The sequence below is a fragment of the Alligator sinensis genome, unplaced genomic scaffold, assembly GCF_000455745.1.
Source record: "Alligator sinensis unplaced genomic scaffold, ASM45574v1 scaffold844_1, whole genome shotgun sequence".
Classification (NCBI taxonomy): Eukaryota; Metazoa; Chordata; order Crocodylia; family Alligatoridae; genus Alligator; species Alligator sinensis.
In genome coordinates this window covers 27,796-54,734 of record NW_005842715.1, presented here as the reverse complement: position 1 = coordinate 54,734, position 26,939 = coordinate 27,796, and the positions used below count along the sequence as shown (strand labels likewise).

The 26,939-nt window shown below is 42.3% G+C and overlaps 1 protein-coding gene across 2 annotated transcripts; it reads right to left on the bottom strand.

Moving 5' to 3' along the window:
* Nucleotides 1-1,611: 1,611 nt before the first annotated feature.
* Nucleotides 1,612-20,761, bottom strand: CUNH16orf87 (chromosome unknown C16orf87 homolog). Of its 2 annotated transcripts, none has more exons than XM_006034257.3 (4): nt 20,587-20,761; nt 13,569-13,665; nt 10,253-10,435; nt 1,612-3,041 (listed from the first exon to the last, which is right to left on the bottom strand). In XM_006034257.3, the coding sequence occupies exons 1-4, from the start codon at nt 20,650-20,652 to the stop codon at nt 2,923-2,925; spliced, it is 465 nt and encodes a 154-aa protein (XP_006034319.1). In that variant the 5' UTR covers nt 20,653-20,761; the 3' UTR covers nt 1,612-2,922. The 2 variants fall into 2 exon arrangements, with proteins under 2 accessions (XP_006034319.1, XP_025072029.1); XM_025216244.1 differs by lacking the exon at nt 1,612-3,041 and adding an exon at nt 7,804-8,129.
* Nucleotides 20,762-26,939: the final 6,178 nt, after the last annotated feature.

The following is a 26,939-nucleotide window of genomic DNA, read 5'->3' as shown; positions in this document are numbered from 1 at the left end:
TATTAAACCTTCCATAGAGGGTAAGGGTCAGCAGGGGAAAAAAAAGTTACGTGAATAAGGCAGGTTAAATATAGGGAAGAACTGACAGCTGAAAAGAACCAGGGAAGTAGGAGGTAGATGCTATCAAGTTTTAAGGAATTAAGGTTTTAGTATTCTCATATAATAAAGGGCTTAGTCCGTCTGTCCATAACGCTTCCCAGGGAAGTGGTCCTCGCCCCTACCATGGGCATATTCAAGAGGAGGTTGGACGATCACCTGTCTGGGGTCTTGTGAACCCAGCATTCACTTCTGCCTATGGTAGGGGGTCAGGCTAGATGATCTGTTCAGGTCCCTCCTGACCCTAGCTATTACGAAACTATGAAACTAGCTCTTGGAGCACCCCGATTGGTTACTGAAACAATCAGAGTGCTCCAAGGGCGTTACGGACAGGAGGCGGCAGCGCAGTGGAGCACCACCATGACAGCAGGGACAGAGCAGGGAGGAGGCCAGCATCACCAGCCTCACTCCCTCCCTCCCCCCAGGCCTGCTCCTTGGAGGCAGAGCAAGGACCAAGTGGGAGGGATGAGGCCAGTGGCCTTTGTTTTTGTTATTCAAAATTCATTCATCATTCTTGATGGGCAACCCGCAAGTAGGAATATAAAAAGGGGATGGTGCAAGTCCAGAGCTGAAGAATACTCATTAGTGCTCGAACACTAGAAGGCACAATTTAAACATTACAATTGCTTAGAACTCTGTTGCCCCCACTTGTCCATTCCAAGTTTATTCACCTACCAACACAAACCAGAGGTTGTATTAATACCTGGAACACTGTCCTCTGTGTCTGCCTACTACTCATTATCAATGACCAAATATAGTTTGTGAAAACAGATTTGTGCCCTACTTGAGGAAGTATCGTCTTGTGATTGAAACTCCCCATTTACTATATTAAACAAAACAAAGATTCTATAGATGAGTGGTTTAAGTATTTCTACACATACTCACCACCTTTAAAAAGTAAAATAAGCAAGCTACCAATCAAGCTAAATGGTATAAAATTTCCCACACACCCCTACCCACCATGGTTTAACAGACCCAACATTAACATAACCTTTACCATTTAATTGTTTACCTATATTAAAAAATTCAGCAATTTCTGGACTGCAAATAAGTCTTTCCATCCATTGGTCATCCCTGCATCCAGGCCTCAGTAATTAAATCTACATTATTATGGCTATGATGAAATCTTCAAAAGCATTTGAACAAGGCTTTTTCAACAACTTAAAATACTAAAGGAAGTCTGTGATAGCTGACTGTTTCCATTTAAAATAGTCTTACCTTGGAAAGCAGCGAGTAGGGACCTACCTAAATTATGGTTTCATGGATTTCATGATTTCCCGCAAAATCTGGCGGTGGCTGCAATTTCCCTCAAAAATCAACCAAATAAGCGGTAGTGAGATAAACTGAGTGAAGGTGCCCTCCACCAATCAGTAGCAAGGGATAGGGCCACTGTAAAATGCCTGCAAAAAAAAGTCAGCTCTGCGCTCTGTAAGTGGGTTGTGAAACTCACCATGACTTAGGTAAGTCCCTAGCAATGAGGAAAAAGGAAATAAAGGCTTAATGTCACTTTATATACAGTTTTTTTGTTTTGTTTTTTTACAGAGATTATCAGTAGTAAGAGAGTCCATTTAATTACAGTATTTACTTGAATCCAAGACAAGGTTTCCCCCGCATTTAACATGGGATAAAAAGCCCTATCTTGCAGCTTCAGCCCATTTATAAAATTTTTCTGGTCTAGAATCTAATAATTGGAGGGTTGTCTAAAATTCAGAGATGCTTTTAATTCACGTAAATATGGTAGTTTTCATTTTAGACATACTTATTAATGTACAATCTCAGTGACTAGATGCACTGTAGTTCTTCAATTAAACAATCTATGTTCCTAGTTAAAGATTACATCTATAATTAGGATGTTTTCCCTAAATCTGTTTGACAAGCTTACTTATTTCTAGAGAGTCAGCTAAACTCTATCTTAAATATTTATGAGAACACTGACCAGAAACTGAACATCTGGAAGACTGCCTACAAAAAGATAATTTGAACTTTGGCAATAAGCAGCAGATTAAGATATGGTGTCTCTATTCATTGGCTCTGCAGAGTAAGGGATGATCCTACCTTGAGCAGGTGGACTAGGTAACCTCCTGAAGTCCCTTCTAGTCCCACTGTCTTTAGGTCCACAGGAAAATCTAGTGGCATGTCTATACCACAGAATATCTATGTTCTCTATCCACAGGTGACAGGAAAATCATCAAGTGTGTGGGGGCAGGGGGTGGAATGCTAATGTAACAAGCAGCTACCAGCTGCAAACTAACTAACTATTTTAGGGTCATAGCTATTAAATGAACTAAAAAAAAAGTGATAAAAATAACCACCCAAAAAAGTTCTCGGATGCATACCAATATTGAATCGAAAGGAATCAAACCAAAATAACTTTAATGTTATAAATGCAATTAATTCGCAGTTCAATAATAGAATACCAATTTATTAAAACGTTAGAACTGTACATGTGTAAACTGTAATATAATTGAAAAATCTGAAATATATTTTGTTTTAAAAGAAAAATCATTTTTCTGAAATTTAAAATATTGCATGTCTGGCAACAAATATTGAAGTGCTCTGGAAAGGGTGCATTCTCTCTGTGCATTTGTCTACCTTTAGTCTTCAAGGCATAAAGCATTTTTGCTTTCTGATTTTCAGAACAAAAGCTTGACATTTCTTCTTTATGTCGTAGATACCCAAAAATCTGAGCTTTAAAACAGCAGCACAGTTTTAACAGGGAAAACTTTGGTCCTTGTCGACACAGACAACATGCTTCCTGAGAGTCCACGACACCTTGGAAATATGCTAGTCATCTTGCATACAAATGCATCCAATTGTGCTGACGAATTACAGAATAAGTCTCTGATTGATAATTTTTCTGTTTATTTCCGCCAACGCCACTGAAAACACGAAAGCCTTTTCATCTGAAAGGTTAGCATACATGTCAACTTCTTTTTCCTGTTTTTCTGTAGAAGAAGAGAAGTCACCATTAACAAAAGCTTTTTACAGCAAATGCAGACGTTAATTAGTTATGCAGATGGTAATTATAATGTGGGACAGTTAATTAAAACTGAAAAGGGGAACTGAAGACAATCTGCTCCATTTAAGAAGAAAGAGAATCACTGTAATCAGTTATCTGAAAACATGACTCAAATCCTTAGCTTTCATTGACAAAGGAATGATGACTTATTCCAATATTTTATTAATTTCTGACACATCCAGACCAGTATTCAATGTTACTTTAGGCTTCTTCCACCAAATAAAAACACATTTTTGCTTAAAAACAAGACAACAAAAAACCCCCCAACCCCCCTCCCCCCAAAAACTTTTCAATTCAAGGATTCACTGCAACACCCCAAAATACAAGGATATTTTCCCTACTTCATGGAGGTATCTACACGTGACACTACGATGCTGTAGCGATGCACTATGGTGACGTACTGTTCATGGGTGTCTACATGTGGACAACAGCTACTTTGCTATAGCGGCACACTCCTCCATTGTAGTACACCACTACAGCAAAGTAGCTGCTAAAAATAACCGTGCGCCATGTGTACAGCACAGTATGGGCAGTTACTGCACCATGCTTTAGTACTTCCCCAAGGAAGTCCCATAGGTAGGAAGCTTCCCAAAATGCGCCCTATAGGTAGGAGACTGATACACTTAAAAGTTAAGGAAGTTTCCCAAGATCATATAGCAGGTTACAGGCAGAGCCAAGGGCAAAACCCACAACTACTGAAATTAGGATTAGTGTTCTTTTCAGGTTCTTGTAGTACCCACCTGTTTCCATCACCCCTACCAGTCCTCTCAGCCCAGAGCAGGAAAAGTGGTTTGTGGGGGGCATAACTGAACAGTTCAGGGTTCATCCCTAGATAGCTGTGGAACTTGCTCTAACACTATTCTCATACTATAATCTACGTAGCCAATTAAAGTGTTCCTGCTCACTGCCGATACCTCCATCCCAACAACATACACACAGGGCATTCTTGGTAGAAGCAGCCTCTGCAAAGCTTCCCCTAGGCCAGCCTACATAACTGAGCCAATAGTGACTGGGGAACAAGAAAGGGTAAGGAAGGGAATAAGAGGGAGTACTAATGCTGTACTTCATCACCAAGTAGAGGGAATCTTTCATCTTCACCTGTGTGAAGATTGTAGCATGACATTCAGAGGTGAAGAAAGGAGGAAAGAGAAAGAAGCTTGAATTAGCACAGACCGTTTTCAAGGATAGCCTGATATTGAATATCACATTCCCAATAGCAAATATTCAATAGCCAAGTCACATCTGCTGGGCCCCACATGAAGCAAAGGCAATGCTGTCTACTAGTGGAACCCAGAGTAGGAAGCCAAGAACCCAGCTTGTACCCCATGGCTGTAATACTCCATGCTGCTGTAGAGTAGCCATTTTACCTCCCTTAGCCTTCCTTCCCCCTTAAAAATAAATAAATAAATAAATAAAATCTCAGTATGCATAGTGAAACATTTCAAGAGTAAGCACTATAGTAATTAGCATACAGGAACCACTTGGCACTTTCTTGCTAAGCATCTTCCCTGCCCCTCCTAACCCCCCTCCCCCTCCCCCACAAAGAGCTACTTAAGCCAAACAGCCAAGCTTCATCCAGAAGTCAGCAATTTTAGGGAAACTTCTGAGCCCCTGATCCAACACCTTTTGACCTAGCTGTGCAAGAAGGATAATTTTTCTATGGCACTATTCTCACTTCACCATGAACACCCTACTTGAAGTCAGAATTAAACAAAATACATTTTTGTGAAGTTATCATCATCAGTCCACTAGCATGCTCGATTTCTTAGCAGGAACAAAACATGTTTTTTCAAGATTTTTTTCCCCCAGAAGGGGAAGAAAGAAGGAGGAGAAAAAGCCTTAAAGTGGAACGTCAGCCTTAAAGAATAGATTGAAAACAGACAGTCAGAAAACACTGATGTGAAATAGTGATCACTGAACAAAATCTATAAACTACCAGAATCCTTAAGCAACTTCATCCTCTCCAGTGTAACTACTGCACAATTTACTGTTGGTTAATGTTTTACCAGAAGCTATTCATAGCCTCTAGTGCAGAAACTACCAAATCCTACTAAAAACCTTCTTTCACCATTCTATCTGAAGGCTGTTTTGACTCAGACTTCTCTTACTAATATTTGAGACTTCTCTACAAAGGAGCACTACTATTTCTACTCATTTCTGGCATCTTACAGAAAGTTTGTTGCTGTCCAAACAGAAGCTTACTTAACTAAAAATATATTCAACTTCAGAAACATTTCAGTAAAACTTTCCCAGCATCCCAATGTCTGGGACCAGACTTGGGTGCAGACAGCCCGGAGGGCTGGGAGCTTGGAAGACCAGGCTACCATGGAACTGGACAGGCAATGGAAAAAAACCTGACTTAAATCAAAATCATATTCCCATGATTTTTTTATTTCAATAAATCAACATGTTCTGACCAACAAAACAAAATAAAAAAAACAAACATTCTGCCTAACTAAACCTGCAACTACAGCCCCAAGTTTTCAAGAACCATAACAAGCACACTGGATAATGTGCAAGAACCAGCTCCCTGTTGCATACACTCTGCTTTAAATCCTCTCTCACCTAATTCCTCACAAACTTTACTTCTTTTTTATTATTTTATGATAAAGCCTTTGTTTCCCCATCATTTCTTCTCTGCCTTTGCTCCTTCATTCCCTCTTGCAATAGTCAGTTCACCTCCTCAGCACTTAATTTAATTTTGCCCAAGTCACAAAGAAAAAGAAACTAACAGAACAGAACAGCATGGAAGGAGGCCCATTGGATGTGAAAAGGGAAAGGCACAAAAAGAGCACAGAATGGAGAAGCAGAGCTGCTGAAGTAAAACGTCTCTCCAAACAGGTACTTTTCATAATCAAGTGTTCTACAAGAAGACAGAGTACTTTCTCTGGCACACTATGAATTTCAGGTTCTGACCATGTGACATTATTTAATAATAAGCAGTAGAGGTGAACCAATACATTGGTCCATATCGTTTTGGCACCAATAAAAGGAAAATTGACATTAACATCAATTGGCTTTTTATGGCCGATAACGTCGCTGGTAAGTGTCGCGTGCATGCACACAGCTGCAGCACGTACAGAGCCAGGAATGCAGCCCGGCAGGTTGGAGAGCAGCATCAGCCAGTAAGTTTGGGGGGTTTTTTTGAGGGGGAAGGGTGGGGGCAGATCGAAGCCCCTGCAGTGTGGGAAGGAGTGCGGCAAGGGCTGCACAGCCGGGACAGGGCGGGGCGCGGGACAGAGCTGTGGCTCATCCGGAGAGTATGGGGGGGCGGTCCCACTGCTGCATGCACCACCAGAGGAGGTATGGGGGACATCCGCCCCCCAGATCTGTGCACAGGGAAAGGGTGAGCTACTACTGGGCGTTCAGGGCCAGGGCTGCGCCAGGAAGGGAAGCTACAGCAGATTTTGGGGTGGCTGTAGCTCACCCATAGCCCCTCCTCCCAGAGCTGCTACTATCCATCCTACCCTGGTCCAGCCCTCCCGGCTGGGTAGAGACCAGCTGCAACCCCCATCCCCAAGCACACAGCAGCATCCCACCCTCACCCCACACAAAGACTGGGGGGCCCCCCCCCACCCTAGGGTTGCGTGCTGCAGTGGGAGCCACCCCACCACCGGACGAGCCACAGCTCAGTCCTGTGCCCCACCCTAGCTGGACAGCACCTGTCCCTGCTCTAATCCTTCCCTCACCATGGGGGCCTCAATCTGCTCCCCTTGCCCACACCCTCTCCCAACAGACTTAACGTCCAGATGCTGCTCTCCAAGCTGCCAGGCTGCATGTCAGCAGATATGACTGGTTAATAAAATCGGCCATTGGTATTGGCCCAAAAAAAATCTTTATTGGTGCACCCCTAATAAGCAGTATATTTCAGAAACCAAATGAGTGCCAGACATCTGTCAAGATCTGATAATTATACAAATGAATTCAGTTACCTTTGAGACCCCGGCAGAAAAGGACATAGTAAGCTCAGTCTTGAATGGCAGGCAAGCTGCATTCAGAATACCAGTGCACTACAAACATTGTATATGTAAGGCAAAGGAATAGTAAATGGATTTCTAGCTTCAAAACAATGTTTAACATATCTGGATCAAGCTTTAAACAATCCACAAAGCTGTGTGTAACATGACTTTCACTACAACAATTACTACAATTAGGGTGATTATCAAAGTTTTTGAGCATGACTATAAGCAAAGGGCAGGCCTCAAAATCAGTTTTTAGTTTTTTAAAAACGTCTTTGCACATAGTAGTTGCATCATTTTTACAATAATTAAAAAAAAGTAACAAGAAGAAATTGATTTTTTTTTATATAGTAACTTTATATATAATTATGGGTTTAGTGCTTCATATTCATTCATTTTGTGAATAATCAGCTCCATACACCCAGTTATTTAAAAATAAATAACTTTGTGTAGGGGTGTAGTTGTACTGATTATCCTTGAGTTAAACTTAGCCAGACAATAATTAAAAACAGCAAACATGACACCATCTATACAAAGGCCCCAGTCAGCACACTCCCTGACTTCTTTACCTCAAACCCCTTCAAAAGAGTTGCCATTATAGCATGCCGTAAAATTCAATATTCAGGTTACTGCCCTTGTAAGCAATCACTTGTGCTTCCAAATTCTTACTTCCCAAAAGATATGTTCTATTTTTCACTGAAGCATTTGATCTTTCATTAAGCTATAGGTGTTTTGCTTGGTAGGGTGTTACTGGAAGGGGTTTTGTTGTTCTTGTTTATTTTGTTTTTAAAGAAAAGAGGGAAAAGTAGATGCACCAAAAGAGCTTGTACCAATTTTTAAACCAAAACCTATTAAAATTAGACAGACTGTCTTTGGCACCAAAATATGTAGAACTGATTCATTAATTGCACGATTGATTTTACCTGCATGCTCCAATTATAATTAGCAAATCTCCGTAGTTGGTGGATCTTCATTTTGTGATAAACCGATGCAACAGACAGGGAAGTAGGTCACAAATCTGTCCTTACTGTTAATGTTAACAGTCATTACCCACACTACAAATATGAATAAAAATATGAACTGACACTTCTCAGACTGAATTTTTTTAAAATGTAAAAACCATACTTATACATGAATAATTTTGCCAATCTGGTGGGAGCAGTTTCAAATGTTTCAGTTTGACAACATCAAAAAGGATCTAGTATGTAATATGGATTAATGCCTACTGAGTTTGTTTCAGAAACTCACTGTGATGTTTTTCCACGATGACAGCATAAAATAGCCCAGAGTAGTAAAACTTCCAGTAGTATTTTTTATACACCAGCAGTGTTAAGCAAAATTCTTCTGAATGTTCTATGGTACACAGGGATTTTTTTTCTTTTTTCCAAAGTCTCTTTAAATGCATGTCTAACTTCAGGACTAAGTTTTTGACTAAATTAAAATCCTCTAAAAACAAAAATATCAAAAGAAATGCCAACAAGGCTCTTAGTAACAGTAACCCCAAACAGCCACTGAGCTTCAGAGTGACATGCTGGAAACAACCATTTCACCTCTTAAAACATGCATGTAGCAGTGTCTCTATTCCAAGAATCAAGACAATGACAGTTCCATCGTGAAACAGATTGGAGGGAAGATTTTTGTAAGGCTCTGAACTAACATTCTTCTACCCGAGGCTTTGAAAAATCCCCTTAACAATCCTGTCTACATTAATTATGCTCTTTGATGAAATTCACATTAGGTCAGTTTGCCATTAAAGTGTACAAGGGCCTTTGTACAGGCCACAAAATTGGCCTTGAAAGTGGCTTAAATGCCCTTTTGCACTGCTTTAACGGTGCTGCTGTTTGCACACACAGTGGCATATTCTTCTTTAAATGACTTTGGTACATAGCGAGATAAAACAACTCTGAGGTGTTTTAGTTTGCTACCTAACAAAGTGTGACAGCACACAGGGCACTGAAAGCCAATGTGCTCAGGGCTTGGCGGGCCCTGCACAGCTCTATGGCTGTGGGACCCAGCAGCAGCCCCTGCAGACAGACTCCACTGAAGAAAAAAAAAAAAAAAAAAGTGGTGAGCCTGATCTCCACCCCACCCAAGCCTGTCTGCCTGAGCTGTGTGGGGTCCTGGTGCTTCCATACACAGCTGCTGTGCCCCCCCAGACCACCCAGGTTGGGTGCTACCTGGGGGGCCCCCATGCAGCTCAGGGACCGCTTGGCCTGCCGGCAGCTCGTCCCCTCCGCCCCCCACCACCAAAGAGGCAGGTAAGGGTCAGGCCCCAACCCTTGTTTACTTACCATGGGAGTTTAGTTCAGTTTAATTCTCCCTAAATTGAAGCGGTGTTTTTAAAAACCCACTGTTTCAATTTAGGGAGAACTAAACCCCCATGGCATGTACAAGCAGCCTGGAAATTGGGGTACTAGAGCAATCCAATGGCTGTCATAGTCCAATCGCCCCCAAACTGCTGAAAAATGCATTCTTGTTCCTAAAATGGATGCATTCACTTCCATGTAAATTCTGCTCAAACACCAGAAATACCACAAATATTAGTTTAGTAGCTTTACAGTATCTTTCATGGAACAGATTAGGATTCTTCTCTTTTGCAAATGCCACATGAACACAGCTTGTTCATGGAGCATATCTGGAAAAAAAAACAAACCCAAACAACTAGTTGCAAGAGGCTCAACATATAATCTCAGTATTAAAAAGAAAAAAAAAAAGAAAGAGAAAAGAAACCAAGAATATGATATAGCTGGATATTCTACCTCCATGAGTGATTTATATCCGCTGCTTCAGAGAAAAGAATTTGTGGGGTCAACTATGCAAAATTTCATCATGGAGACAGAAAGAAGAACATACACTCTGACCCTAGCAATCAGTTTATAGCTAGAAGCATAGGAACAACTACCGTCTTATCAAAAGCACGTCTGAAAAAATCCTTGCTTGCTTAAAGGAAATTAGTTAGCTTTTCTATGCATAACAATAACCAACTGTTGGTATGAACAGGACAAATAAATTATCTTCCGCTTAGATTAAAACTTTATTGGAAATTGGCTAAGATAGTGTCAGTTACTTAAAATGGGTAACAAGGTTGATGAAAAACAAAACCACCACTAAAAACAAACAACCCCCCCCAAAAAAAACCCCATCTTTCCCCAATAAACACATTTTCTAATTCACATACCTCTCTCTTCCTCGTGTTTCTTGGCTGAGGCAGTTTTGGGTCTTCCTCTTCCCCGTCTGCTATGATCCGACTGGCTGTTAGATCTGGACCTTTTTCTGTTTTCTAAGTCTTTGTTTACTGCAGAGTTTATCTTCTCTCGCTTAACTCTTTCTGTTCGCCTCCTCTTGGCCTCACTCCTGTTCTCTGTTCAAATAAAAAGATAGTACAATTTAGGGTGGGTTTCATGGCTTTATCCTTGATTCAGTCTCAGCTCTTGCCCCACCCAGCTTTCCCCTTTTCTTAGATCAATCAGAAAATTAGTTGTCGCCATATCCAACTTCTCCAGTAGTTCACCTTACTCAGCTGTATATATACCAAATCCACTGGGAAAGACTGAGCAGTTGTTAACCAAGAAAGGTTTTAGAAGAAGTTAAGTTTTAAATTTTAATTATTTTTGGTATAGGGTTTGTGAAGCCAGAGTTAAGCTAAGAAAACTAAACTGGAAACTGTAGAAGCAAGGGTATTAGAGTTTTAAGATGCTGAAAACTGGATTTGAGGTATCCTTGATAAAAGTATTTATTTATTAGACTTACATGCCCATAAAAGGCTCAGGGGAATAAAAGACAAAAAAGCTTTATAACCAGAAGAAAATATTAAAATAAAGAAGTACAATGAAACAAACTTCCCCCCAACCCTGCAAATCCCAGAACAATCCACCACCGATCCCACCTCCTTCCCTCTGACCCAGAAGAACGCCGCCCGCAAGCTCTACTCAACCCAAATTCACATCCAAACCACTAGTCACTATCTCGATAATAAACCCTCAACCTTTTTTTCTCACTATATTCCCTCCTATACATACCCACTCCCATGTCTCACACACAGGGTCAGTACCCTACATCACTGTCCCTCCCAACCTCTCCTCTCTCATGGTGGGGGGGCATGGGGGCATGGCTGTCTCCTCCCAAGCCAAACAGCTGAAGAGGTTTTAAACATAACATTTTGGGGGTTCTGCTCCCTTTTACGGCTCTATATACAAGTATCAAGAGTAATAATAATTATCACTGCTATTACCACTACTAACGTAAGTCTACCTGTATTTGTCAATATATAAGCCAATAACATAAGTTGTGGAGAAAGAACAGCATAGAAAAAGGAGTGTTATTTTGAGCCTGGACTCTCCCACTGGAAGCGCATCTTGAAGCACTAGCTTCCACTGATTGAATTGATTCATCAACTGTTTGGTTGTTCAGGTGATGAATTGCTCTTCATCTTTTATTATTCTCTTACCTTGCAATACAGAAATTCTAACTTAGCATTATATAAGTTATATAATAAAGAATCTCAGAGGGTATTTTTTGCTTATAGCATTGCTACTTTCTTCCAGGGTCCAAAAAATAAGAAGTTATAACTGACCCAAGTACAAGCAAACAAGGCAAAACAGCATTGATTTAAACAATTACAATAAAAAGGGGAATGAAACCAGGGGCCAAACCTTGTGGAAGCCACACCAGGGGTAGGGGGCCACGCACCCCACACAGGCCACAACAGTGCAAGTCAAGGACTCCCTTCCCATGTGCCTAAGCTGCTGCTCCACTGCGCATTCATGTGGGTGCCCCTCGTCTCCACAATGCACCCAGCTTGGGGCTCCTTCAAGCTGCTGTAGCCACAGCCAGATGGAAGCCCAGAAACCACAGATTAATTCCTTGTGGGCCACCAGCTGGGCAACACAGGGCTACAAGGCTGAACAACTCATTTCAGGCAAAGGTTGACAAGTACCCCACACTTACTGATCACAAAGAGGAGGTCTTTGTTCCTATTAAATGCATTTAGCACTTTAAAACAAAACTGTAAAATAAATTAGCATGCAGTGCACAAATACTTATTTTCCATAACAGGCAAGAAAGCCCAGTTTCCAAATGTTCCTGATAATGATCAGTTCCAGTGACCTGAAAGTCACTACCTTTACCTGGTAATAGTAGTAGTAGGCATCTGTCTGTCTCAAGAGACAACAGAATTACAACTTCTCTTGAAAGTAAAGTAAAGATGAAGTAACCTCTCCAGTGTTCAAAAGCCTGGCCAGCATATACGGAAACAATGAGCTGTTCACACACTAGTGTCCCCCTTTCAACCTTGCTGGTTTAATCCAAAGGAAAGGCCAGTATGTTTGGAACCAGCTTGGCTGCAGGAGCTGCCGGAGCAAAGATCATCCGTTTGTCTGTATCGGGGATTCACTCCTAGACTAGCTGCCAACCATGGTTAAGAGCCCAGTCTACTCTATCATGAAGTGGACTTCAGTTCCACAACTTTTTTACACCATTTCCTTCACTGGGGTAAAATCAGTAACTGCCCTCTAAGGAAGACATAGGATGTAACTTGTATGGTCCTTGTATGGTCAGAATACAGCTTAACTGGGCTGGTACCTAGTTTGAATTATGAACCATTAAATAAAACAGAAAAACACTGACCAAACCTTAAAATAAAAAAATCCCCAACCTTCTCCAGCCTGCAACATTCACACACAGCCAGCATCGCACACTCCTAAAAGTGGATGAGTCTGTGAACAAATCCTAAAACTTTTTGCTGAAGTTCTCTTTAAACCAACATGAAACTGAATAAATTATTATTGTTACAATTTGAAGCAATCCAATAGATCAATAGAATATATAGTAATGTAATAGCTAAATCAGATTATTCTGTTTCAATATTCATTTTGACCATTGCATTGTTGCTGCCAGAGGAGCCGATACATAACATAAGGGAGCACATAAATCATGCTAAAAAGCAAATCCAATGGACTCTCCTTTGTTGTGTAATCAACAGAATTTGAAGGGAAAATAATTTGGTATTTTCACTTTTAACACATTTTAAGGAAAAAAATACTTAGATTTAAGCTTGGTATCTTATATAAACACCACAGATCTTATAAAAATAAATTCAGTATATCTTTTTCAAAAACAAAGATATTTTTTGCTGTTGGGGGAAAAAAAACTATTAGCAAGTGCTCTGAAAACTGATTCTTTCCAACTTTAGCTATTTATCTTCAAAACAGGATTAACAGAATGCTTTCTGTAGGGAGTTATATTTGCATGATGATTAAGGTAGGCAGCTGAAGGAAACAATGAATAAATGTCAACAGCACACACACACAAAAGAAGTAAGGCTGCAGACACAGCAGCTTTTGTTTTTCAGGGTTTGTAAAAGATTAACTTGCATTACTTGCACAATTTAAAAGAAAGAATGGATAAGAGTCACAATTTGTATACAGAAGGTCAACTGATCTCAATTTTTCCCCAAAATAGAAACAGGAGAGGAAACCCTCCCCAGTAATTTTTACCTGCAGTGGGAGGCGATTTTTCGGCACGTTTAGCGTGCAAGAGCTTTCGACTAATAAATATGTAGCCACAAGGGCACGATTTGCATGCAACAGGAACCTGAAGGAAAGAGGGGAAAAATGCTTAAAATCATTTTGAAAACATCACCAGAGTTCCTCCACTGATGAAAAGCCGGTAAGTACATGCCCAATGTCTCCTGAAAGCATATAAACAGAATGTGAAGAACACTCCAGTTGGATCCCACAAAACTTTGCAGTTAAATTTGTCATTAAATGAAAATGTCACATTAAATGATCAAAGTCAACTTTGCTAACAACCTCATCCATTTCTTTCTTCAGCCACTTGCTAACAATAATTTTAAGATCTTAAAAGGAGTGAGTGAATTATGGAAGCAAACTATGGGCTACTGTAGCAATTTAGTACTTTTCATTAGGATCCAAGCTCATTCCTTAAGGTCATTAAGAACATTACTGAAGTGCATCCTTTCAAGCCAATCAAGGGGTAGCTTGGAAAAATTCTCCATGAACCATAGAACTGCCCCAGCTGTGTGAACAGTGTTCATGATGTGGGATCACTGGAGTAGGATGGAAAAGCTTTGGAATGATTACAAAAACAGAAGACTAACACAAAACTTTTCCAACACAGAGTAAAGTTTTCAATTTATACAATTAGAAAATGACATAGAAGTTACTACAACATATTAAACATTTTCAAACTGCCACTCTAATATTCATAAGTAACACACTGAATTGCTTTGATTAGGTCTGCTGCAGGATTAAAAAAAAAAAAAAAAAAAGGACAGAAAAATAAAAAACAAGGCAAATTAATTCAACCAAAGCTATGAAAGAGAGTAAACAATTTGCCAGTCAAAATAAAATAATAATGAATACAGATAAAGCACAAAAATTCAGGAATTAATTTCTCCGATCAGCATCACCATGTCAAGTCTCCTCAGGTTAGCTAATGTTTAATAAAACACCAGACAAACGTGACATTCTGAGCATCTGCTCAATCAGAACTTTTTACCAGAGGCAAAGCTTTTGTGAGTGATATCTTTTATTGGACCAACCATGGTCTAAATGTATCCCAACCATGCAGTTGGACCAATACAAGATATCGCCTGCAAAAATCCTCGCCCCTCACACGTTTCCAAAACAATCACAACTACAGCACAACTCCTACACAGATGGTATTTTCACCAGGTATTCAGAAGAAAATGGTTTGCATTGTACTTCTGCTAGAACGAATACCACCGAACCGTCACATAAATTGTGGAGAACAACCCTCCTTAAATTTAGCTTACATAAACTGTATTACTGCTTCATGTACTGTGGCTAGAAATGTATTAAGCAACTTCAATGAAGAAAAGCAATTGAAAAGCTGGACTTGAAGAAAACAGTTTAAGACTAAACATAATGTCACCTGACCAGTTAGTAATGCAGCTGTTTTTTTTCAAGCAGAGTGAAGAACACCTCAAAGAGAACGATGGACACAGTTTCAGCATTCGGCTCATCTTCTTGCTCTGAACATAGCTGGCAGATATTTAAATCACTTAAGACTGGGTTTCTTTCAAGCAATAACATGTGCATTTTATATTAAAGCAAATGCACATAATTTTAAATGTACATTCTCTGTAGTGCTATCCTGGAAGATTAAAAATAGTTTTTCCTGGGCAAGGACTAACTCAGCTAGACAAGCCTCATCTAGTTCTGCCTCAGCTTTAAAAAAAAAAGTGCTAGGTTTTAGCTATTATTAAATCTCATTGTTCATTTGCTAGCACCAAATGGGATCATTAAATGCTGTAGCATCATCAAAAAGAACAGAGAATTTGTCTTTTTGAAGAACTTACATAAATGACTATTTGGTTTAATTAAAATAGACAGTGAAAATTCACCTTGCTATATTCTTGGGCACTACCTCATGAAATTGATATCTAATAACTAAGATTTAATCGCTGCTTTAAATATAAGAGTTCCGAGTGCTTAAGAACAGTGCCCTCTTTAAAGCCATTGGGTCTAAAGATTTTGTCACCTGAACACAATTAATATTTGCTGTTTTGGTATGAGATACCAGTCTGTAATGGAAGCTTTACATTTACAGAAGATGGGTCAGAAACTACCTAGTTATATGTGTGAAAAGGCAGTTGAAGGTATGTCAACCTGAAACCTAGACAATTTCAAAGAGGTTAGGGTAGTTTCCTTTGCTAAAATTATACAAATGTACAACCTACACCCCTGCACAAATGCCTCTGACATTTATTAAAGAATTTTTTTTGCAAAAAATGTGTTGGTCTAATAAAAGATCTCATCTCTACTACAAGGTCTGACACTTCTGTGACTTTCACATTCACGTGTTAACAAAAACATTTCTCTGCATCTTAGTGTGTGAAACACCCACATAAATAAAGGGAAACTACACATATAACACAGGTCAGGAACAGACTTAAAAATAGTTTAGGTAATCTTCAGTGTCACAATTAAGAAATCAGATAAATATTTTCAAAATTAAGTTCAATGTTTAAATCACTCATGTAAGTTTAATAGTAAAGCCTTTTCGTACATTAGGTCCATCCCTTCCCAAAATGTCATCTTACAAAAATTTTGGAGACTATTTATATTCAGTAGACTGCATGTCTGACAACACAAAGATATACAGTATTATATCAAACTGCTTTTTAGAAATATTTAAAACTATAGCTAAGGTAACTGTTTTTCCTTTGTAACTTGTTTTGAAGCACTCCTATCTTTCTGAGAACTACAGCTTCAAGCTTGCTTCTCAAAAAGCTTATTTTTGGAAAGGAGAAAATTATAACAGACTTTTGAATACAAGGAGAAAAGCTAGATGCCATTCATACAGTCAGGGTTCAGGGAAGAACTACATTCCGACGCCCTTCAATTAAATGTACACTACAGGTAGTGGTGCACTGTAGATAGTGCAAAATAGGTTAAATCCTGTAAATTCAGTAAGCCTTTGCATCCTCATATTCTGTTGAAGATTTTCATGATAGAGATCACCTAACAGAAAATAAAACATAAGGAAAAACATTTTTGCTTCCTATTATCAAGCATTTTGGTTTGCTTTAGTATGTAGAATTTTTTGTTGCCCCCCCCTCCCCCCCAAAAACCTAAATATTTCAGTGACACCAGAAAGCAGCATGTCACATCTATTTCCATGCAAACTGCTATCACCAAATTCTAAACATGCACACCAACCTCGCTGTTACAACAGCAGTTGAGACCTATGTAGAACAGCATGACTACTAGCAAATTACATTAAAACTTCCTGATGCTTTATACAAGGGATGACTGTCACCAAAGAGGAGTATCTGGTGTTAAATCACCATCCATTTGCATAGGAAGCTGCAGGTATTAATTGCGAAAGTGTAAGATTTTAGTTTTTGCTTTGCAAAAGCACTTGGTGTAGGGGTTCCTAAACACTAAAGAAGAAACAGGTATACCATGAGACCCTCTACTGGTCCATACCATAGAACTGCATGCATATATCTCAACAGGAGGAAGAGCTGCTACAACAAAAATAATATGCAGCCACACTCATACTATTTAACCTAATTCTGCTGCTTAAAGAGTTATCTACAGTTGCTTTCTTTGTTTAAACCTACAACATTTACTTAGGAGTCTCCTGTGGTTCAGTGGTAGAATCCTTGTCTACCACACGGGTTACCAGACACATACAACTACAGTCATGGAGGCACCAAACATCTGGACTCAGTCTGGTCTTTGCTTTGGATTCTGTCTTAGTGGCCTAAAGAGAGGATGGAAGGTCTGGGTAGCCTCCACTCAAAAATTCCTGCCCAGGCATATGCACTGAAGGTCTGGGTGGCCCTCATGCATACATCATGATCCAGGAGAACCAATGGTTGCCACAACATTTACTTACTTGCAGCATTATTAGAATTTTTTTTTTTTTAGTCTGAAGTGTGTCAAAACAAAACAAAAAGTATACTAAAATGCCTCTTACTCATTTTAATTTGTTCTTTTGTCAGTCAGAAAATGAAAGCTTGGCATATTACTTTTATTTTCCCCAAGACGATCCTTTTTGACAAGCTGAACATGTCAGCATTTGCAATGGTGAGTATACTACTACAAATATGAAGCATACGAACAAAAAATATGAAAGCCTACCATTCCAAACAAGGTTTAAGAATATATAGGAATGCTTTAAAATTGTCAGGCAGAATAAGCAGCCAGAGAAAAACAAGTAAGTAAATATCAAAATACAATATAAAAAATATTTTTGAAATTTTGTTTTAATGAGACACTGCAAGATAATATAAAACCAAAATATAAAATTGTCAAAGATTTTCAAGGTTCCACACTTAATAGAAATATTTTCAATTAAATTATTGAACTATTTTCTTGCAGCATTGAACCAATTAGCCCAGCAGACAAAACTAAGAATTAAACTAAGCAGTCATTTTGCATTCCTCAGAATTAGCAATGTAAAACATAAACTGTATAAATACAAAAAACGTTGAAATACAATGGTAATAAACCAATACATTTGTTTTAAACCCTTACAGCCAGGTACAGATGCTTAGTTTCTACTGGGAGGAATGCCATTGTCCCAGTAGAAACCCCAAATATACCAATATCCAAGGTTTTTGTCCCGAAGCAAAAATGGCCTCTCCAGGAAAAAAAATAACCTGGCAACAACCAGGATTAAACTGCTTCCAGGAGACTGAACGTCTATACACTTTCACCAGAATACTTCATGGAGACCAGGAGAAGCAAAGATGTGGAAAGGCTCCCAGAGCAGTTGAGGGCTCCTTCCCCCTCCCCGACAATGGGTTTTTAAACCCAAAAGCTTGCTAAGAATTTTTTCTCCCCCAACTATTTAAGATGGTCTAATAAAAGATATCAGATTCACCCAAAGAACCTTGTCTGCCTTCCCTTTCCCTGCACCCCTCCAGGTCAGCCTGAAGGAGCCTGAGGAGCAGGACTATTCTCTCATGGGAACCCTCTCTTGCCAAACAGCTGACTGATGCAGGGGTATTCTCCCAGGGTAGAAATCATCCCCAACTGTCTGTAGCAGCTGCTGCTTTTCAACTACTGCCTGTTGCCACGTGACAACCTGCCCCCTTCCCAGGCAGGAAGAGGGTAGGCTGTCAATTATGGGCTCCCCCTAAGGGCAGGGTGGGGGCCAGGTTACAGCCCTCTAGGGATCCATGGCTAAAGAGCTTGCCTGTGAAGCTCTCCAGGCATGGGGCTAGTGGAGTGGTTCTCAGCCTTTTTAGAATCAAGATACCTCTTGTTAGACTCAAGACATGGCTTGGAAAATGCCAGCTCTTAAGTTTTCGCTCATTATTTGACTACAGAAAAGTAACAGAACAATTCTTTTGCTGCAGGGAGCTTAAAAAAATTTTTAACACTTCAAATTCCCATTTAAGATCTCTGGGTTTATCTGATGAATCCTGTTTAGACACCTAACAGCGCTAACATAACACAGTACCCTGCTGAGCCCTCAAAAGGCTCTCAAGGCACCTCAGTTCAAAATCACTGGGCTAGAGGAGGATTTGTACAGTCTAGCTCCCAGGCTGTTTCTCTACTGGAAGAAATTTCTTCTAGTAGAAATGAACATCTGTACAAAGCCCAAATCAACTCTGATGCTGTTCACACACACAGCGCAATAGAGCACAGGGGTTTTCAACCTTTTTGGATCAGTGTACCACTGGCAGCAGGGCACGGAGCAGGGGGGACATGCGGCCAAAACTGAAGTGACGGCAGCCACCACACATGAGCTTCCCCCATCCCTAGTGTCTGGCTGGCCAGGTGGCGCCTGTGCAGCAGCGCAGGATGCTGTGTGACAGCACTATGTCTCTGCCAACCTGCGCGTACCCCGTAGGGCCTTCTCAAGTACCCCCAGGGGTACGCGTACAACCTTCGCTATAGCAGTAACATTGACCCATCCTTGGGGTAGCTCCCCAAAATCCTACATACCTTGGTTCATCCCACAATAGACATTCTGATGAATTTCTGCATCTAGCTGCTAGCATACGGGAGCACGGAGGAGAAAACAACTGATTTTTATTGTCTGCACATCACACCCTTGGGAGTATTAAGTCACCACAGGGCAAAGATGGTTACAAATTAATTAAGCAACTATTTACGAGTCACCAAATACCTCTTAAGTGCAAATAATCAAATCGGGAGTTTCTAACAAAAATGCTTCCGCATACCGCATTTTTGTAGTGACATGACATAAGCTATATAACACTTAAACCACATACCAGACAAAGGCAGGGAGGCAACGGCTGCGCAGTAGTTAAGCACAGTTTAGAAAAAAAGATTACTTCCAACTCAGGAAATTTGTTTCCCTTTTTGTCAGAGCCAAATACACCAGCCCCAAGGAACAGCTTCCTGAATTAACCCGGCAGCATTTTCACATTTGGTGCCGTAACGCAGGCAGGGGGGAGGAATCGGAGGTGACCAGGCTTCTCGGGAACTAAAGAGCTAAGACCAGGAGCATTAAGTCGGACAGGGTAAGTCTATAATCATCGCAGAACCACACAGAAGGGGGGCTCGAGGGGACTGCCACAGGTCATCTAGGGACTTTGACTGGTGGGACCGGGACTGGACGGCATCCTGCAAAGCAGCTGCTGTGCAAGGGGGCACAGCCAGAGGCTGCAGCCCCACGGAGTTAAAGGTCAGTATGAGGACACAGCACCTCTTCTGCATCCTGCCACGGAGCAGGCTCGCAGCCGGGCGCTTGAAGGAGGGACTGACAGGCGAGAGCAGTGGCTCTCACCCATCTGAGGCTCAGACAACGCCGGCTCTTCGTTTCCACTCGCTGAGCCCACGAGCACAGGGGGCCACTGCCGAGCGCGGGGAGAGCCCGCCGGGCCGGAGCCCCAGCTCCTGCCTGAGCGCTCCGGGGTCGCCTGCCCCCGCAAGCCGCTGCCGCCCCGGTGCGACGGGCCCGAGGGCAGCTCGAGCCCGGGGGGGCTGCACCTTGCCGACCGACCCGAGCAGTGTCACCGCTGGCCGCGCGCGGGGCTCCCACCTGCTGGTCGCAGTCCGGGCAGGACTTCGTGGCCATCTTCACTTTCTTGGCCCGGCTCGAGGACATGCTCCCGGCCCCAGCGGACGAGCCGCAGCTCAGGCAGCCGCAGGAACACGCGACACCTACACCCGCCCCGCCCGGCCGCAGCCCGCGACACGTACAAAGGGGCGCGCTTGCGTCACAGCTGCAGCGAGGCTCCGTCTCCTGCCCCGCCCTCATACTGCCACGCCATTGGCTGAGCGCCTCAACGGCGCGTGCTCGGAACTGCTGCTCGGCCCCGCCCCCTCCCGGTAACGGCCGCTCAGTGGCAGTTGGGGACCGGCTCTTCGTGGTCCTGCTTTAGGGCTGCTCCCGCTTAGCCGCGGGCTCGTGGCACAAGCACCTTCCCCGTCCCTCGCTGCAGCCGCCTCCGCAGGGGAGTTCGGCGCCTGTCCTGCTGCTGAGCAAGGTGCTTGTGTCGCAGTGCAGGCTCCAGTCCACCCCGTGTCCCTCCCCAGTGTCTGAAAGTGAGCTCCTGCCCCGCCAGAAACAGTATGAGAGACCTCGGGGCTGGGTTTTGTAATGGTTTTTAATCTTTCTTATTCTAGTCCATTTTTATTCTGTTTCCATTTTCATTCATTCTTAAGTCCCGCTCTCCTGGGCGTGCTATTGTGTGCTTAACAATTCCATTCTCTTCCAACTGTTGTGCGCGGCGGCTGTAGCGAAATACCTGGTGAAAGTTGGGAGAAGTGTTTATGGTACTTGGCTCTACCCTCCCTCAGTGCCACTCCCACCCGCACACACCGAGTCTGAACCATGGGCAACGCGTCGAGGGTGCACGTGCACCCCCTGAGATCGGCGGTGCACCCCTGGCGCCTGTGGGCGGTCATTGCTCTACACCCGCTGCCCCCTGGCTGCTGGTCTGCGGGGCGTCCCCAGTTGCTGGCGCTGCTGGCAGCATCTGCAGGTGGTAACTGACCGCTGGTTGGCGCTCCGCTGCGGCCTCCTGCGGGAGCTTGCCGCTGCCAACACTGCCATTGCCGCCTGCAGGAGCTCGCTGTGCTCCCCCAGCCTCCCGGGGCACATGGCGTTCATGGCCTGAACAGCTTGAGAGTGGGTCTGGGAAGATGCAACTTTCTCATGAAATCACGTGGCCTGTATGCATGTGTTTGTCAGGAGAAGCAAACCATGGATCATCTGAGATGCCAGCTAGCACCACCATACGCCTCACACGATCTGGCAACACCAACACCGGAAGCAGTGGCCCGTGCAGACTACTGAGAACAGATGGGACAGAAAAGCTGGACTGGAGACGCAACAAGGAGGAAGACCCCAACCCCTTCCTTTATCCCTGCTCTGCTTTCTGCTGCCTGCCACCAGCAATACAGGGGCTTCCCAAGCCAGCTGAGGTTGGCCTCCTGTGCTGGAAATAATTGCTGTATGTTATTCTCTGGTGGAAATAGTTGCTGTATATTATTACAATTTCATACCCCACTTTCACAGAACACTAGGGCTGGAGGAGACCTCATAAGATCATCAGGTCCAGCCCTAAAGGAAGGGGCTAAGGCTCCAGTGAGGCTTGAACTCACGACCCACTCTAACCACTGAGCTATGGAGCCAGTTTTTGTTGTTTTTAACCTATTTATTCCATAATATAAACTAACTGGGGTACAGAGAATTACTGTTCTTTCCTAGGACCATTTCTAAAACAATGTGCTATTCTAATTTAAATGTTTATTTCCAATTGCAAAGCCTACTTGATTACATTGTTCCTAAATGAAAGCTGCACATTGAATTGTAAAAGTTTCTTTACCGAAAATGTTTAGGGATGAGTCATTTGTCTCTGGAGGAAGAAGTGGGTGATAATGATAGCGCTGAAAACATTAACTCGAAACTTGGATGACTTCTGTATATGTTGCAAAGTATATAATGAAGAAAGGAGGAAAGTCCCTGTGGAAAGTCTGCATCAAATATGACTGTTTAAAACAGCCTGCAGTAGAGCTGCCAACTGTATTTTAGAGCTATACTGGGACTAATACTTCCACCTGGGTGGCAATCTATGTAATGTAAGGCTGCTTCTGGGCACAATCTAACACAGGATTTTTGATCTAAAATCTATTTTGGACTTGAATGCCCCTTGCTTTGCTCAGTAAATGAGGAAAACGTGAGGATTACAAGATAATATTACTGAAACACTTCCCTGTATTTCTCCTTCAGGCAGCTATGCCTAGAAGCATTTTGGAGGATATGTTTTTAGAAAGCTGATATTTTGGAAGAATTTTTTTTAACTGTTCCCTTTAAGTATTCATTGGTGAGTTGGTTGATGCAATCATCTGGTATATGCTTGAAGGCATACATACTAAAAGTGAGGTATTTTTTCATCTGGCAGACAGCACAGACTTCCAGTGCTCTTTCACCAAACACATGCTTAGCAACCAAAATAATTCATCGTTATTCCTTCAGCCAAATCCAAACAGAAAATGACTAGAGCTTCTGTTAGCCCCTCATAAAGGATATTTTTTCTCAGTCTACAGGCCTAACATCCCATCTCTTTGCTGTCGGGGGTTTTTTCCCCCACAATTAGTTTTGGGAATCAGTAATTCTGCTTCCAGTATTGCTGCCAAATTTGTTAAATTTGTCCAGGGTGCCACTTCAGATGACATACTAATCCTAAACAGTAGAAGGTTAGCAACAGCTGCAGGGCTTCTGGCATTTTTTGTACTGGGATAGGAAAGGAGGGGAAAAAGAGAGGGAGGTTTAAATTTTGACTACATGTGGATATAGGGAATTTAGAGTACTTAAGACGAGTTCAGAACTAGGAATCTCTTGGGCTCCAATTCCAGCAGCAAACTTTGCAGTTTTGGGCAAGTCATTGACAACTTTTTGTCTGAATATATTTATCTGTAATAATGGGGATCATGAACGCCATGTACCCCTGGAGGCTGGAGGGGGGCATGGCGAGCTCCCGCAGGCAGCAGCAGCGCTGTTGGTGGGGCGGTGGCAAGTGCTGACCAGCGGTCAGCGACCACCCGCAGGCACCACCAGCAGCAGCGGCCATCAGTGATTGCAGACTGCTCGCAGATGCCACCAGTGGTGTCAGCGGTGAAGGGGGGAGGGTGGTAAGCGGCAACCACCCACAAGTGCTGCCAGCAGTGTCTGTGGTGCCTTTTCACAGGGGGTGCACTGCTACGGTCGGGGTGCACATGCACCCGCATGAACCCCCTACGCATCACCAGTGATGGGGATGCTACAAAGAGGCATGTCATGAATTTATTGTTTACATTTGAAAAATCTTAAGAATTACTACTAAGAAAAAAGGAATGACAGCACTACTGTTGGAGGCAAGAGGACTAAATTGTTGCAGGTGACATTTGTGAATATGTTCTCAAGTTAAAGAAAGAACACATGCTTGAGGTTGTTGGCAACACAATTTTTTCATTATGGAGTTCTTCTTAGTGGTCGATTTAAGATGTCTGTGCATACTTAATGGAGACTAAAAGTTGACATTCTCTCTCATGACAGGTTACATAGAATATAAAGGCATAATGGGTGCTTATACATGTGCAGCGAAGCTGCTCCAACACAATTAGTCGAGTCTGCTGGGTTGCACTTAGAAATTGAATTTCTAAACCTAGTGCTTTAAGAATTGACACAGCACTCGGTTGATTAATAGCAGAAATACTTGGTTTAGTAACTACCAACAAGCTATAAAACTAAAGGACAGAAAAACAAAAGATTTTTTCTTAATATTCAATAAATTAGCTATTACAGTCCTTGTATTATTTTAGCTGCAAGAGATTTCTACCCAAGCAGGCAGGAAGCAGTTCTTGTACAGCTTCCCAGAGTGTGGGTCCTTTACTCATGGGCTGGATGCAGGATGGCTTCTTGATCTTCCCTGGATTGCACGCCTTGCTGGCAGTTCTGTCTTGCTTTTTAGTCTGTTTTAATTGTATAGCTTCAAAGCATTCCTTCTTGATAGTTGGTTATCAAAGTCTGAACAGAACAGGCAAGGACAGATTAACATATTACAATTGTATCTTGTTTGTGTGTTTGTGAAGTTTGCAAGCTTTTGATCAGTTTGGAATCAAATGGGATGGGTACTGATCGAATGAGGTACCTTTAGGAAGTTAATCACAGAATACTATCTTTCAGTAGTTATTTTAACAATGGAGCCTAATAAAATAGCTGTGTCAAATGGCTTACGGAGATAGTGAAGATCAGAGGCCATTGGATACAACAGGTGTGAGTTTCAGAAGAATATACTGGTTTGGCATAATAAACGTTTAGAGATTGACTGCCTATTTTGAGAAATATGCTTTAATTCATGAATGCAAATGTAAGGCAGTTAGGATCAGAGGCCACTGAGGACAATAGGTGTGAAGTAGGTAGACTAGATACAGTCATATAGACTGATTTAGAAAACTTTAGACAGATATTGCATGTTTGTTTTGGGAAATATGCCATAATCAAAGGGGAAATGTGTTAACCAGGATATATTTACAGTCATGTTTTCAGTGCACTGTGTCTCCTTGTCTCCTACAGGCTTTGCTTTGAAGTGGATATTTTAGTTCTTTCATTTCCTTTTGTGACACTTAGATCAATTGAGATGTATATGAAGTTTGTAGGTTTCTCTCTAGGCCATTTGGCTTTCTAGGTTGTTCTTGGAGTCTTGTTATATGGATATAATGAGTGTGTCAGGTCTCTGCCAATAATTTTAACCATAACTTTTATTTTTTAGGCTCAGGTGTGGTAGAAGGTTGAGGACTATTATCATGACTGTTATCATCTTATGGCATGAGTCTGGTATTAGGTACCACTTTCTCTGTGCCTAATAGATTGCAGCAATCAACAGAGTTTGATTCTTTTTGTGGCAGGCTTTTTACCACACCCCCAGCCCCAGCCACTGTCTTGCTTTGCCCCAGCCCCATACGTTGCCCCAGCCACTGTCTTGCATTTTTGTGCAAGAAGCACTGTCATTTTGTATTTCATGTCCAAGCTTTCATAGTCATTATGCTGCAGTGTGGTAATTACCACACTCCAGCAGACTCCGGTGTCTCATGTATTAGTGTCCCCGCACTGAGAAATGGTGGCGGGGCGTTTTAATTAAACCTCATTCAACAAGCTTTAATTAAAGCACCTCTGCTGCCATTTTTCAGTGCAGGGACACTGATACACGAGACGCTCCAGGGGCTTTAATTAGAGCCACTCAGAGCTGCTCTAATTAAAGCACCCCCTCCCCCCCCCGAGCATGTGTATAAACGCCCAAAATGTTTATTTATTCTGAGACAGTTCTACAAATGGAGTAGGTAGTACAAAGATGTAAAGTGATACATAAACTTTGCACCAGGAAATAGAAGCAATTATTTGAAATGCGGGCTCTTTTGCTATCCCTGGCCCATGTAATGCTCTCCCATGACATAACTTGTCAATGAGGCCCTAAGGGACCATGACCCCAGGGGGAGGGGAGTTCAGGAAGAGTGGTTGCTCCTCAAGGGAGCGATCCTCAATGCACAAGCTAATTCTATTCCATCTCAGAGGAAAAGCAGCAAGAGGGCACAGCAGCCCCCCTGGCTCTCCAGGGATCTAGCAGACCTCCTGAGGCTAAAAAGAAAGGCCTACAAAGGATGGAGGACGGGATTCACCTCCACGGGAGAATATTCTGCACGGGTCCGGTCCTGCAGGGAGCAAACCAGGAAAGCCAAGGGTACAACTGAACTCCAACTAGCTTCGAGTATCAAGGACAATAAAAAGTCCTTTTTCAGATATGTGGGGAGCCGGAGGAAAAGCAAGGGTAACATTGGACCCCTGCTAAACCAGATGGGACATCTGACAACTGACGCCCAGGAAAAAGCCAACCTATTAAATGGGTACTTTGCGTTGGTCTTTCATCGGTCCCATGGGACACCCATCCCCGCTACGGGACAGGGAGGTCCCGGTGAGAGAGATCCCCTGCCCTCCATCAATGCTGACCTCGTGAAGGCCTTGAGAGGCTGGATATCTTCAAGTCAGCTGGCCCTGACAATCTACACCACAGGGTACTCAAGGAGCTGGCTAGCATCATAGCCCAGTCCCTGGCACGGTTCTTCAGGAGCTCCTGGCGCTCTGGTGAAGTGCCCGAAGATTGGAAGAAGGCCAATGTGGTGCCTATCTTCAAGAAAAGGAGGAAAGTGGATCCGGCAAACTACAGGCCCATCAGCCTGACCTCTATCCTGGGAAAGGTCTTGGAAAAGATTATCAAAGAGGCCATTCTTAACGGACTAGCTGACGGCAATATCCTGAGGGATAGCCAGCATGGGTTTGTTGTGGGTAGGTCTTGCTTGACCAATCTCATTTCCTTTTATGACCAGGTGACCTATCACCTGGACAAGGGAGAA